The sequence below is a fragment of the Anolis carolinensis genome, chromosome 2 (assembly GCF_035594765.1).
Source record: "Anolis carolinensis isolate JA03-04 chromosome 2, rAnoCar3.1.pri, whole genome shotgun sequence".
Lineage (NCBI taxonomy): Eukaryota > Metazoa > Chordata > Lepidosauria > Squamata > Dactyloidae > Anolis > Anolis carolinensis.
The window spans coordinates 306574204-306587551 of NC_085842.1; the positions used below are offsets into that span (position 1 = coordinate 306574204).

General features: G+C 37.9%; 1 protein-coding gene across 12 annotated transcripts in view; it reads right to left on the bottom strand.

Moving 5' to 3' along the window:
- Window positions 1-13348, bottom strand: part of nedd4l (NEDD4 like E3 ubiquitin protein ligase) — a 284446-nt gene that overhangs the window by 59402 nt on the left and 211696 nt on the right. For all 12 annotated transcript variants that reach the window (XM_016995252.2, XM_062972534.1, XM_062972535.1 and 9 more), the window contains 2 exons: window positions 7425-7557; window positions 4166-4339 (listed from right to left, as the gene is read on the bottom strand). In XM_016995252.2, coding sequence (XP_016850741.2) covers window positions 4166-4339; window positions 7425-7557 — 307 coding nt within the window. The remainder of the gene's footprint in view (window positions 1-4165; window positions 4340-7424; window positions 7558-13348) is intronic.

Below are 13348 nucleotides of genomic sequence, written 5' to 3' on the forward strand. Positions count from 1 at the left end.
CAGGAATCTTTCCCATTCCTACTTACAGATGCTGGAGTTTGAATTTTTCCCTCAGGCTAATGTACCTTCTCTTGTGCACTTGTAAATGAGTTTGCTTTCCTCTGTGTGTGTGGGTTTGTTTCCTATCAAAATCCTGGTAAGTTAAGAGAAAGAAAACAAATTTTGTGCTGGTTTTGACTCTGCAGTGTTTCTTCAGTGGCAGTTTTGATCTGTGTATCATTTTGCAAGACTGGCTGATTCTGCAGTATTGCCCAACATTGAGTCCTAAAATGTCAATGGACTAGAACTCCTAGAACTTCAATTACCATCCATGCTAAATGGAGATGGTGGTTTTTAGTAATCCAAAACTGGGAAAAACTGCTTTGTAAGCTTCATGCTGTTGATTTACTGCAGCCTTTATTGCTTTAAATATCAGTGGGGGTGAATGAGGAATCCTAAATTCTAGCTAATATTTTCCATCTGTCAGCCGGTGGAAAAATCGGGAAAATAAATGTTGTAAGACGCTCACATATGGCCAGAATTAATAGTTTGTGTTTAATTTTTAAAGGCTATGACACCAGGGTAACCTCTCCGTGTTATGCATGAGACACAATTTTTCCTTCTCACTGAGAAGGAAAATTATCTTCTTTTATTCCAAGAAAATGTTATCCATCTTTAGCAGGGGCACCTCAGGAGAGATCTTTCAAGATGTCCTTTCACTGATCGAGTGAATCAAATCCACACAATAAACTTCCTTTTCTTAGTTAGTGGTGAAGGGCATACCTTACATGAACCTGAACACTTTTATAATATTTTCCCAAAGCTATCATTACTATACTTTGACAAGCCAGTAAAAAGAACTAAAATTTGACAGTGATTTTCTCAAAGTAATAATTGCTAAGTTTTATAAACCTCTTAAATAAAGGTTAATTGATGCAAGTCTAATGGGGAAAAAAATCTTTCTTTTCTTTTTTTAAAAAGCCATTCTGGTTGAGACAAATACTTCAGCAATAAATATTTCATGTTGCCTGTATTCTCTTCCCAGCATCAGCATTTCTCCTGCTTTTTGGAACAGAAATTTGACTTGCAGCCAATTACATATCAAATAAATCCATTCATGCAGGAATTCAGTCCAGAGCAATATTAAGTAATTGCTAGATACACAAAATTTAACAAAATTGAGACCACAGAAACTTCTTATGTCCTTATTTGTGATTCTACACACACTTTAATGGTATATCTAGAGGGGTAAGACAATTAAACTGAGGCTGTCATACTTTGGACATATTGTGAGATGATGTAATTCACTGGACAAACCTTGATCATTCTTAGCAAATTGAAAGACAGTAAGAAAAAAAAACCCTTCTCTACAGACATACTGACTCTGTCAAAGTAGTAGAAGTAGTAGTAACAACAATAACAACAACAACAACAACTTAATTTTCGTACCCCGCCTCCATCTCCCCGTAGGGACTCGGGGCGGCTAACATGGTGCCAAGCCCAAATAACCACAATAAAACAAGATAAAATACATTCAAAACAAAACAAGCATCATGGCCCCACAGTAAGAGGACCAGAGCAGGGCAATTGATCCTGGAAGCCTTTCATTCATAGTACTGTAAAGTATCAAGGACAATCAGAAATCACATCTTCCTCCTACACTTTTGGTTCTAGATAAGAAAAGGAACAGCTCTATTTTTCCAGGTTCAGTGTGTGTAAAAGTAATATATTTGAAACAAAACTCACACAACTCCCCCTAGTTAGTGTTGACTGATCATGTTGACTGGTGGATTCTGAGAGCTTTGGTACTACTCCCTCCCATTTCCAAACTCTGACAGTTTGCTATTTCTACCAGAATGCCAGGGTAGGGTTGTCATGACCAGGATGGTGGGATGCTGAGGATTAAATGGAAACATGTTGGGATAGGGAACGTGCCATGTGAAGAACAGATCAAATGCCAAAACCTGGAAACCATGGAAGCAAGGATGAAACCTTCACTGGGAAACACCAGTGCTTGGGCCAACATCTGGGAACAGCAACCATGAAGCCCCTCTCCCTTGTTCCCACTGAATGAGATTGAGAATATGGTGGGACAGAGTGAAAGTCCTCTCCAGACAATCTTAGTGCAATAATGGGCTTATAAAGTGAGATATAGACCATCAAATAGCATGAAGAGGTATAGGGATTATGCATGGAAATGGACTGACAGTCATCAGAGCTGTTACAACAAGGCTCTCCATAACCCTCTATTAACTATGGAATTATTTCAAACACAATGTACGTCAGTCAAAAATTATTAAACCAATTTGATAGGATTCCTTGTTTCATGTCAAACCACACTAGGTGTAAGAGTAAAAGAAAGGTACAGGATTGGCTTATCACACTCAACCAAGAACTGACTTGACCAGAAAAGTCTGTAAATGATTGTCAAGCAAACTGGCAAACAGCCATGGTGATCACATGAAGAGGGCATTATATTAATCCTCTAGTATTCCATTATTGTAAGTTTTGCAAGTGTAGTTCAATAAAAGCATTTTCTAGGTTATATAAATACTTGGCCATCTTGACCTGCCTTTTTACGGAATCATGCACAGGAACGACCATTCAGCAGGACTTCATTGTCTACTGACATTCAGGTAACCTAAGCCTTTATCTATCTCCAGGAACAAAATGCATATTTGCTGAGTATTTAATAGCCATACCTAAAATTACCATTCCATATTTAGCTTCCATATCTCCTGAAGAACAAAAGGCAAGCTGATAAGGTGTCCCATTAAATTGTGATTCTCTGTGTATGAATCATTTTATTTCCCCCATTAAGATAGCCTAATAGTAACCTGATCCTCACTGATATCCTGGGAATATTAGTCACAAACCTTTATTGCACCTGCAGACACAGGTGTGGGAAAAATGTAATTCAGAAGTCTCCTATAGAATAGCATATACATTCCAATCCTAAATATAAGGACAGTCATCCCTCCATATCTGCGGTCTTAACTTTTGTGGATTTGATTATTCATGGGCTGGATTGAAAATGTTTTCTCTAAGAATCTCTAGGTCCTCCAGTGTGACTTCTCCAGTGATGCTGGAGGACTTTGATATTGCTAGAAAGAACATCTCACTAGGAAACTCTAGGTTCTTCAATACAATTCTATGTTCAGCATCCAGTGGAAGATGACCATAGAGATGTGCTGTAAGGGCTAGGTATTCCTAAAGATGTGTTCTCTCAGGGAAAAAAAATAGCAGTTTCTTTATTTGCTGCATTTCACTTTCACAGGGATTCTATGCACTTAACTCCACCAAATATGGAGGGTTAACTATATTACTCAGATTCAGTTTATAGGAGCCCTTCTCACTTTGCATGTCTAGGGTTTCATCTGAACTATTTGTTTACTAATTTAATGGGATTTGCACCTTGATGAATTCTAGAAAGTCTAATTAAAGTAAATGGGGGATGCATCCAAATATACTCAATGTTTGGATACCTCCCTGTGCAGACTCTACAGTACATAGGAAAATCACACCCTTCAAGATATACTTATGTGAATCAAACTATCCTGCGAAGAAGAGTATGACTTGCTTGGTATGTTTTCTCCTTCAACCACAAGGAAACTGTCAATTAAAAATTGTAATCTTAAACTCTGAGTATTACAGGGTTATTTATTTATTTGAGAAATTTATATCCTGCTTTTCTCTGAGCACAGACCCAAGGTGGCTACAACATAACAAAAAAAATACAGTACAAAAGTTAAAACAACCCATAAAATCATAAATATTAGAAGCAGGAAACACAGTTAAAATCCTATCAACATTAAAACCAAGATATAAACCCAGAGCTTTCCTACAACTTCTTTAATTAAATGCTTTCTCAAAAAGGAATGTCTTCATCATCTTCCAGAATGCCATTTAAGAAAGGGCCGATCTTAACTCTTCAGGCAGTGTGGGTCTGCCCCCGAAAATGGGTCCTCCCTGGTCCTCTTAAGGTACATGACAGAAAGTGCCTTGGTCGATACCAAGGTCTTTCTGCTGGACCTTAACTGTCTTCCAGGTTTGTATAAGGGGACACAGTGTCTCGGGTAGCCTGGACTGAAGCCATGTAGGTTATCAACGTTTATAAGAATTCCAGAAATTTAAATTGGTATACCTGGAAAGATAGCAACTTAAATATTGTATAAGGTGTACTTACAATCATAGAAGAAAGTTGTTCCCCATTGGAATCAGGAGTGATCTGAAGTCTTCGGTTCAATTCATCAGACAGCTCCTGAGGAGTGGTCCGAGAGACGGGCGAAGCAGGTGGAGGTGGCAAGGACAGGCTTAAGGAATCACTGCTTGCATTTTCTTCTGAAATGGTTTCCCAAGGCTGAGGAAAAGGAAAGTGCTTGTGTTAAATATGCAAAAAGCACCTTCCCTGCCATGAAGTCTCTGCACAGCCATTCCAGAGAATGTGTACACAGTCTCAGCTGGGTGCTTATCAAAGGAATTTAGCAAAGCGATATGTGCTATTAAAAAGTCCCTAAAGTATGGTTTGCATTTGATAATCACTATTGCTCTTAACACATTGGGGATGGAGGAAGTGAAGATAGCAGATAGCAGAAATAATGATAGAACTGCAGAACAATTTTTGCCAGCATTAGGTTCTTTAAAAGCAATGAAGATATTGCATAGCAGGTATGGATCCTTCTACACTGCCCTATATCTCAGGAACTGATTCCTGATCATATGCTTTAAACTGGATTATATGAGTCTCCACTGCCAGATAATCTGGGATAAACAGATAATCTGGGATCAGATTCTGGGATATAGGGGCAGTGTGGCAGAGCCCCAAGTGAGTGCCTCCTGTAACTACAAATAAGAATACATACAGAACAGTGAGATCTCCTGTCTGTAGTTACTCAATAGGTTGGGAATCACTGAAGCATTAACATCATTTCTAAGGAATAGCATGTTTCATAGGCAAGACAACTTCAGGAGCTATTTCATTTGCCAAGGATCCAAAAAAATCCTCTCCCTTTGACTTTACATTAATTACCTAGTAAACCAGTCATGGTCAAATGCCAATAGCACTGAACAAAAAGGTAGGACTGCTCAATACAGATTATGCAGCAGTTTCCCCCTCCCCTAAAAAGAGGACGGTGTGCTTTGATGTATTATCACAGACATTGGCAAGGTATCTGGATTACAAATCAAGATTGATAAGCAGTTAATTAGACATCACCTAGTTAGCCTAAATAAGTCTTCGGAGCCAAATGAACTGCAGCCCAGAATACTGAAGGACCTTGCTCACATATTTGCAGAACCTCTTATTTCGAGAATAGGTGAGATGCACAGAGATAAGCAAACACTGATCTTCTCATTTTAAAAAAGGCAAAAATGAAGATCACAGAAACTACAAGCTCGTCAGCCTCACCTCAATACCAGGAAAATACTGTATTATATTATCCAGAAGTCTGTCTGAAAGGATTTTGATGACAAAACAGCGATAAGTAAGTGCCAAGAACAAGTCCTGCCAAACAAATCTTCTATTTTTTTAAAAATTCAGACCACTAGTTTAGTGGATGGCAGGAATGCTGTAGGTAACTGGATTTCAGCAATTATTTACCCACTCCCTCAGCCTCCCAGAGTGAACTGTGGTGTAAATCAACGTCTGATTGTTTGATGATGGGCAACAGGACATTTTGGGAAATTTTATGATTTAATTTTGCACAACATAATCACTAACTTTCCCCTTACTTCCAGATTGCATACATATTCAGCTTGGGTATCTGTGGCTGGTTTGGAATGGGCAAAAGCAATAAGCAAAAGGTAGGACAAAAAGTGATGTATAGATATACCTATATAGCTATAGCCAGCTATATTTAGTTTAATCTCAAAGAACAAGATCATAAAAATTATTTTGGTTGCTATGGATAACTTAAGATTTGTTCATTATTAGGATAATTTTGCTTATATGTACAATGTATTAATTTTGTATATGCAGTGATGCTGGAGTAATACCAGACATTCAGTTGAATTGCACCTTATCATCATTGATATCACTGCACTACTCAATGGCTGTTGGAGACAATCATGTGCAAACGTTCACATTTATCCCATTAGCATTAGTTAAGATTCTACAATATCTGGCATGGAATTAGATGTGTGTGTATATTTCACAGGTACATGTGATGTCTTACAATAATTGGGTTGTTGTATGTTTTCCGGGCTGTATGGCCATGTTCTAGAAGTATTCTCTCCTGACGTTTCGCCCACACCTATGGCAGGCATCCTCAGAGGCTTACAATAATTGTTTTTCTACTGATGTAAATGTAAAAGCCATAAAAATACGGAGTGCAGAAAGGAACATTCATACCTCTGAAAACATTGATTTAATTGTTATTACAGCTCATAAGGTACAATGTTGTCCTTCCAGCAAGTTTGCACATGTTTTCTTTACTAGCATAAGTGAGGCATAAATAATGTTTCTGAATACACCAGAGTCTTGTGGCACAGGCCTGTTAGTTGTTTTTTCTACAAGAGACTAACACGGAACGTGTTTGTCAAGTTCATTTTATTTGCAGAGCTGTATGCAAATAAGGTAATGATCTCTTCTTCCCATATTTAATTATGTATATAATGTAATTAGGGGCTCTACATGAGTTATTCAGCAAGTGTCTTGTTTCAGGAATATTTGTTACATAGAGCAAAGTCACCCATCAATAATGAGCAAGACATTTTACAGTTGCAGAGCCAACGCTATGGAATGACTTCCCGGAGGCCAACGTTTTACAATGATTTCTGGCTGATATTGGCTCGAGTCCCATGTGTGAAAGCTAGTTCGCCAGACATTTAATTTTCTGGATGTACATTTGAATGCATGTCCACCTTCTGAAGCGACTAGCTGAATTTCAAATTAGTTTGGCACAACTAAGACTAGATTTGAGAGATGTTTTAAACAATCATTAATTGTAAACTGCCAATGTGGGAAACACTCGTTAAAAGTCAAATCCAATTCCAGGAACGGCCGCTCAGAATTTAAGTGCTATTAAGTGCAATAGGCTTTACTCTGAAAGGGAGTGTGAAGAAGACCACACAGCCTTTAATAAAATATGTACACTGCAGAACTTGGGAAAGTTACTTTTTTGGTCCCCTACACAACATAAACATCAACCTTTACTTGGTTTTTCTATTGCCTAATTATCGTTAGCAATAACAGCCAGGGAGGACTATTAAGCTATTTTTAGCACATAATAGCCAAGGAAGAGGGATGATTTTTTTTTTTGGTGAAAGATAACAATAAGGCTGGCTGACAAAGGAATGGCAGGATTATGTTTTCATCAAGCCTTTTGCAATGGATCTTTTAAACACACAGTTATTTTGGAACCTGTAATTCCAAGAGACAACTTGCAAAACCATATGTGGGTTTAATTGTTATGACAATAGAGCAAAAATCCAGCTCCTGCACCTACTTCAGGTACGTCTCCACTTTCCAAAGGCTCTGGATCCAAATCCTCACTAATGTGTCTCCTGGATCGAAACCTTCGGTGGGCCGCTTCTTGATTTATCTGTCTGATGTTGTTGTCTGATTCGGATGCCACATCCCTGAAATGGTTGGTTGACAAAAGAGTAATGAGTTTTGAGAGGGAGAATGAGCATTATTAGTCGCAGCACGACTACATTAAAATCAACTTTTAAAAAATCACCATTTCCATCCCTGCAAGGTCTTTTCTGTGCATCTGATATTTATTAACAAAGTCAGCAAGTGATGAATTATTTCTCTGGGACTCTGGCAAGTTAAATTACACAATGACGGAACTGTATTCCAAAGCAAATAAAGCCTGAAAGTCAGCCTCAGCTATTAGTTTCATGAAAGGAGAATTTCAGTGTGTTCAGTAGCAAAAGCCAGAAGGTTGAAACATTTAAAGCACAGTGCATAACTCACACAATGCTGTTGCTACACTGATAAGATTCTTTTGCTCTTGTGTTGATAACAACCAGAAATAATAACCTTTTTGAACAGAGTTTTCTTTTTTTTTACTTTCTTGCAAGAGGATAGTAGAAACTGTTTTCCAAAAGTTTAGTTCACGGCCTCTCTTGACTATGAATTACTATGCAATATCCAAACCACTTAAAACTTGTTCTGAAAATTTTACCAACATCACCACTTCATCTTTGAGAAGATGTTAGGAATTGTGGGAGTTGAAGTCAAAAACACCTGGAGGACCCAAGTTTGCCCATGCCTGGTGTAGACCCATGTAACGCAACTTAACTGCACTGAACTACTTGCTGATACGAGGCATGAATTCAGAATATAAACTCAACCTCAGGGGAAGGGGAATTCTCCTGCAGTATTTATATCATGGTGCCCAGAAAAAGTAGCTGCTTGGCAAAAAGCACAATATAACTGGATGTTAAACTAATGCTTGATGTCAGTAGAGCTCATACCCTCTTCAATTATGCATGGCATCTGAAGTTAAGCTTTTTGTATTTTTAGAAAGGCACTCATAAAAAATGCTGAACGGTGAACAGGAAATAAAACCCCCACTGTTAGGGCAAGAAGATTACATAAATTACAAGAAGATTACATACATTCGCTAATAAACTGTGAAAGAGGTAGGGAAAAGAGAACTATTAGTAACATCACCAAAAACCCACAATAACCTTAGGTCCCATAAAAAGTGGTCTCTCCAGGCAATTGTTAGCTCTTCTAGGTATTCTAGATTCTATGGTATGCTTCTCCAGGAGGACATCTCTCTAAGGACCTTATCTCACAACACTCCCCTCCCTTTTTAACAGTTTTAATCCATTTCTTGAATGGAAAGTGATGGAGTACATCCCGCAACGTAGGGGGACTTCCTATCTGCACCCATCAGGATTCATCATATAATGTTAAAAACAGTATCAAAAAAGGAGAGGGGGGGAAAGACAATCAGACTTATCTCAGGAGCCTGGGATATGTGACATTCCATTTCTAAACAGTAAAAAACACGTGGGATGGGAGCTGTCAGAATCGCCGACATTGATTAGTATAGGATGATATGGACAAGTGGGCTGTCCTGTGGGCGGTCTCCTAAGCAGTAGCGAGTCCTTGGTATACTCTGTCGTAATGTGGCTGCATGATCCATTACAGTAATTTCTTTCTCAGATCACTAAATTTCTGTTCCTTTAATGTAATCTTTCAAATTTTCAATGTTTTCTGCTTTTAAGAAAAAGGGGGAGGAGAGAGCAGATAAGCCACTTGCTCGTGGGATAAGGATGAAAACGATTAGCAATGGAGAAACAAGCAAATTCTTAAGACGTGATAAATTGATAATGCTAATGGACTGAACATCACAATTTCATGATGCTAGCCCCCCCCCCCCCACAACACAGGATAAGGTCCTAGGCCTTCCAACATAATTCTATGGTATGCTGAGACCGAAAATGAAGCAGTTTAATGAGGTCAATTGTATCCACAGTTTCATGTAACCGTGGTCCACTGGAAATGTATTTCCCCACAGATACAGGGATCTTACTATATATCATTGGTTTAATGATCTATTTCTTACATTCCCTGCAATTACAAAATCATTAATCATTATTGGACAATAGTAATGGCTAAAGTGCAGGCTGTGGATAGTAAACATCACCTTCTCACTCTAGCTTCAAGTAGCAATACTGCTAGAAATAGCCATTAGTCCCAAAGGAACAATATTTTGTATGGTAGTATGGAGTGGAGAGAAGAGGGTGAAGAGGGACTGGCTCTTTCCCCAAGTTACTGTTGAAAAGCAACCATTGGAAAACAAGAATATTTAAGAGGAGAGATTGGGAATGTACAGTCCAGAAACATCAAGAATTTCACCGTTTCTCCATCCCTGTTCTGTAATTGCCACTGATCTCATATCCTGCCCCCATTACAATTTGAAATGAAACTAAAAAATAAAATCAGCATGAAAACAAGGCCTGGAAGTTACTCCTTACATGTTGATAACACTATCTGAACTGGGTTCTTTTGGGTGGAGGCATTTAAACAAGGATACAGCAATATTAAGTTTTCCAAATTACCTGTATTATTTTCAGTCTGATGCACAGTAATTTCAGTACCATCAACAGGAAAAAGAACTTTATTTATATAGATAAAAAAACCACCTGTGATCCTAAAATGCATCCCATTTTAATAGATGTTTATATGGTGAAAAAAGTGTGTCTTAAAATGGAAGAAACACAGTAATTTAACAACTAATACAACACCAGTTTTTCTGGGTGGTGGGTGGGGTGATTTGGGGACACCTGGGACTGTTTTCTGTTTTCCTCTGTATTTTTTTTTAATAAAAACGCACAAACAATCAAACAGCAAAATAATTGGGGAGAGTAATTTGTTACTACATGGTAATACATTTCTAAATAATGCTAATGTGTTTTTACTGAAGTCAAAAGTAATGGCCAACATGAAACTTTGATTTCATTGGTTCCAGTACTTTGTTTATCATGGGTAAACTTGTATCTCTATCAGGGGTCTATCAGAGTAAATATAATCTAAGGATAATCTCCCAGAAAAAATTAGGATGCACAAATTAAGCAGCTGGGGAAAAAAACAAATCTCTATTTTACTTGAATGTGATCAGAAATTTAAAAAGGCTTCAGTGCAGGAGGCAGATAGAAACCGTGGCACCATGTCATCTAATTATGCCCCCCCTCCTCCCAAACTAGCTTTCTTTCTTCACACACACAATGAGTAAGTTTGCTCATCGTTATGGTCTCCCAGATTTCCAGAAGGCTCCTTGGGAAATGCCCAATTATGTGCTATACACGATTTCACGACTGTACAGAATTACTCAAAAAGGTCAGTATGCAAGCTCACTATGTTCAAAGTCATGAGGAAGCTAAGTTTTAAGATCAGAGCTACTTTACATTCAGTGGAAGGCAAGATAAAAATAAAGTAAATCAAATAAATAAATAACCATAGCTATTGGCATAGGGAAAATGTTAAAAAAGTAAGTTTTCAAAGATATGGTTAATAGACATTCCTGGCAGTAATTATCAACCATAATCCAGAACTACCAAGCTATTGAGAACATTCCCACCGGAGGTGAATGTATATAACCCACAACTTCCAAAAATGCTGCCATTAAGTTGGATAGAATGAGTACTACTTTTTTTTTCAAGGCAAGGAATCCTGTGGCTTTCCAGATGATGTTGGTCCAAACGTTTCAGCTGCCCTTAGCAGCACAGCCAACAGTGAGGAATGCTGGAAGTTGCAGTCCAGTATCTGGAAGACCATACAATTCCCACCTCTGGCCTATGTCAATTAGAGGGTTTGCAACAGAGCATCTGCTCCAAAGCTAGCACACTCCACTTCTTAAATATCTCAACAAGAACAGTGGAATAAGGCAGTCACTTATAGACAGAGAGCTATTATTCGTGCTTTATGGGCCTGAACTACTGACCTAAAAAAATAAAAGGGTAAGTAAACCATGGCAGCTACAGTAGAAGGATCCCTAACCACAACGTCTTTATACAATGGACAGACCTCCATGCAATGTAACAAATCCCCTGTATAAGCTCAGTTTTAAAACATGTGCAAATGTGCCCATATCCTCAAGTAATAATCCTCTCTATGTTCTACAGCTTCAAAGACCTTTAGAAGACTGGTCAAGAGAGAAAAGTGCATTCAGCAGTCTTGGCAAGCTTTAAAGCCTGGCAGTAAATTATACTGAGGAAAACTCATAATAAATTAGCCACATAATTACATTAAAAACAGTATTTTAGGGATTCATCTATCTGTACAGTCCTATGGCCCTCCGAAAGCTTACTCTCTCATGGGGGAAAAAGAGCTTTCCCACTCATGGAAGCTTTTTTTAAAAAGCAAAACTGCTCAGGAGGTGGCACAAAAAGTCAAAAACCAAAAACTAAAGTAGATGCCTGACCACTTCTGGTTCTCATTTATTCTATTTTACAGCACTTTAAAGCATATTTGTGCCTGGTGTAGCATGTAATGGAGCCACCTCTCTTCTCATTGCTCACCCATGATTTACGGGTCTTTGCTTTAAGCCAGTTTCTATTACATTTACGCTGCATGGCATTGGCTTTGATTTCTGACAAGCCTCTTTCAAAATTGTGTTTCAAATCACAATGTTGGTCCACTGTAAATCAGCAGCATTAACAGGTCAGGGCAATGTATCATTACTTGGAAATAAACCTCACTGGCTTAAAATTGTGACTAATGCTACTGTTTGTAGTGGGGAAATAATGGAAGCAGCACCCTATCCATTTGATAAAATCACTGAATTTTTTTACTCTGTAAAAAAACAATGAATACCATGTAAAAATCACACTAAATATTACAAATTGAGAAGATATATGTTTTAAGTAACCAATTTTGAAAGAATCACCCTAGTTTGTTCCAAAGCAAGTGACCATGCTTTTCTTCTATCAGAGAAAATAGGAAACTTTGGTTAATGAGAGACCACTTTCATCCTTCCCTCGAAAAAGGCAGAGAAAAAGCTATATGCACTGACAACAAATCAGATTAAGTAAGATATGCTACTTAAACTGAAATATAATAATTTAATTAAACTACTATAAAATAATTGCTCTTTTTAAAGGCCCAACGTTTCCTTGCTCTGGTATGTCTATGCAAGCAGCCATGAGTCCAAGACTCCAAAGTGAATCTGAAAATATGAAGGAACAAAACTACACAGCACATTTTCGAAACCATCTATTATGAAGGTAGTGTTCATTCAGTCTATGTTGTTTTATTGAAAATGTTACCCTATAAAGTTGCACATATACCAGTTTGCTGACTCTGTAGCCATGGTATTAAATTTGAACACAAGAACTCATGCTCAAATCCCTAAATAGCTGTGAAACTGAAGGGACAGCCTTGAGTTTAGATCAGCCTCTGTCTGTTTTTCTTTCTCTCTCAGATTCAAGTCTCTCAAGGGGCTGTTGTGGATTTGAAACCTCATTACAAGTTTCTTGGAAATGGGATAGGAATAAAAAAGTGGATGAAACTCTCAAGATGAATTGTGACTGAACATGGTATATCAAAAATAATTAACTGCTACAATTTCCTCTATAACTTTCATTCAACAAATATTAACTTGAAGATGGGTTTCTTATGTAAGACTGAATCAAGACCATACATTACAAATGAGAAGCAACAGCATTACCTTAGTGAGATAACCCAAAGTCCCTCTATAATTTCAACATTTTATTTCTATGATAGATCAGCAGGAAACTGTGGTCTATCTTGGAAGAGGCACAAATGAGGGGACAGAGCAACTGAATATATCAAGCACAATAATAAACACAGAACTACATTCCTGTCCATCTTTGCACATTGCCGCAGATTTAGCAATGCTGTAATCTTAAGGAAGAATAAGGAGACTAGTTTTTTGAAAGCCCATGGAAT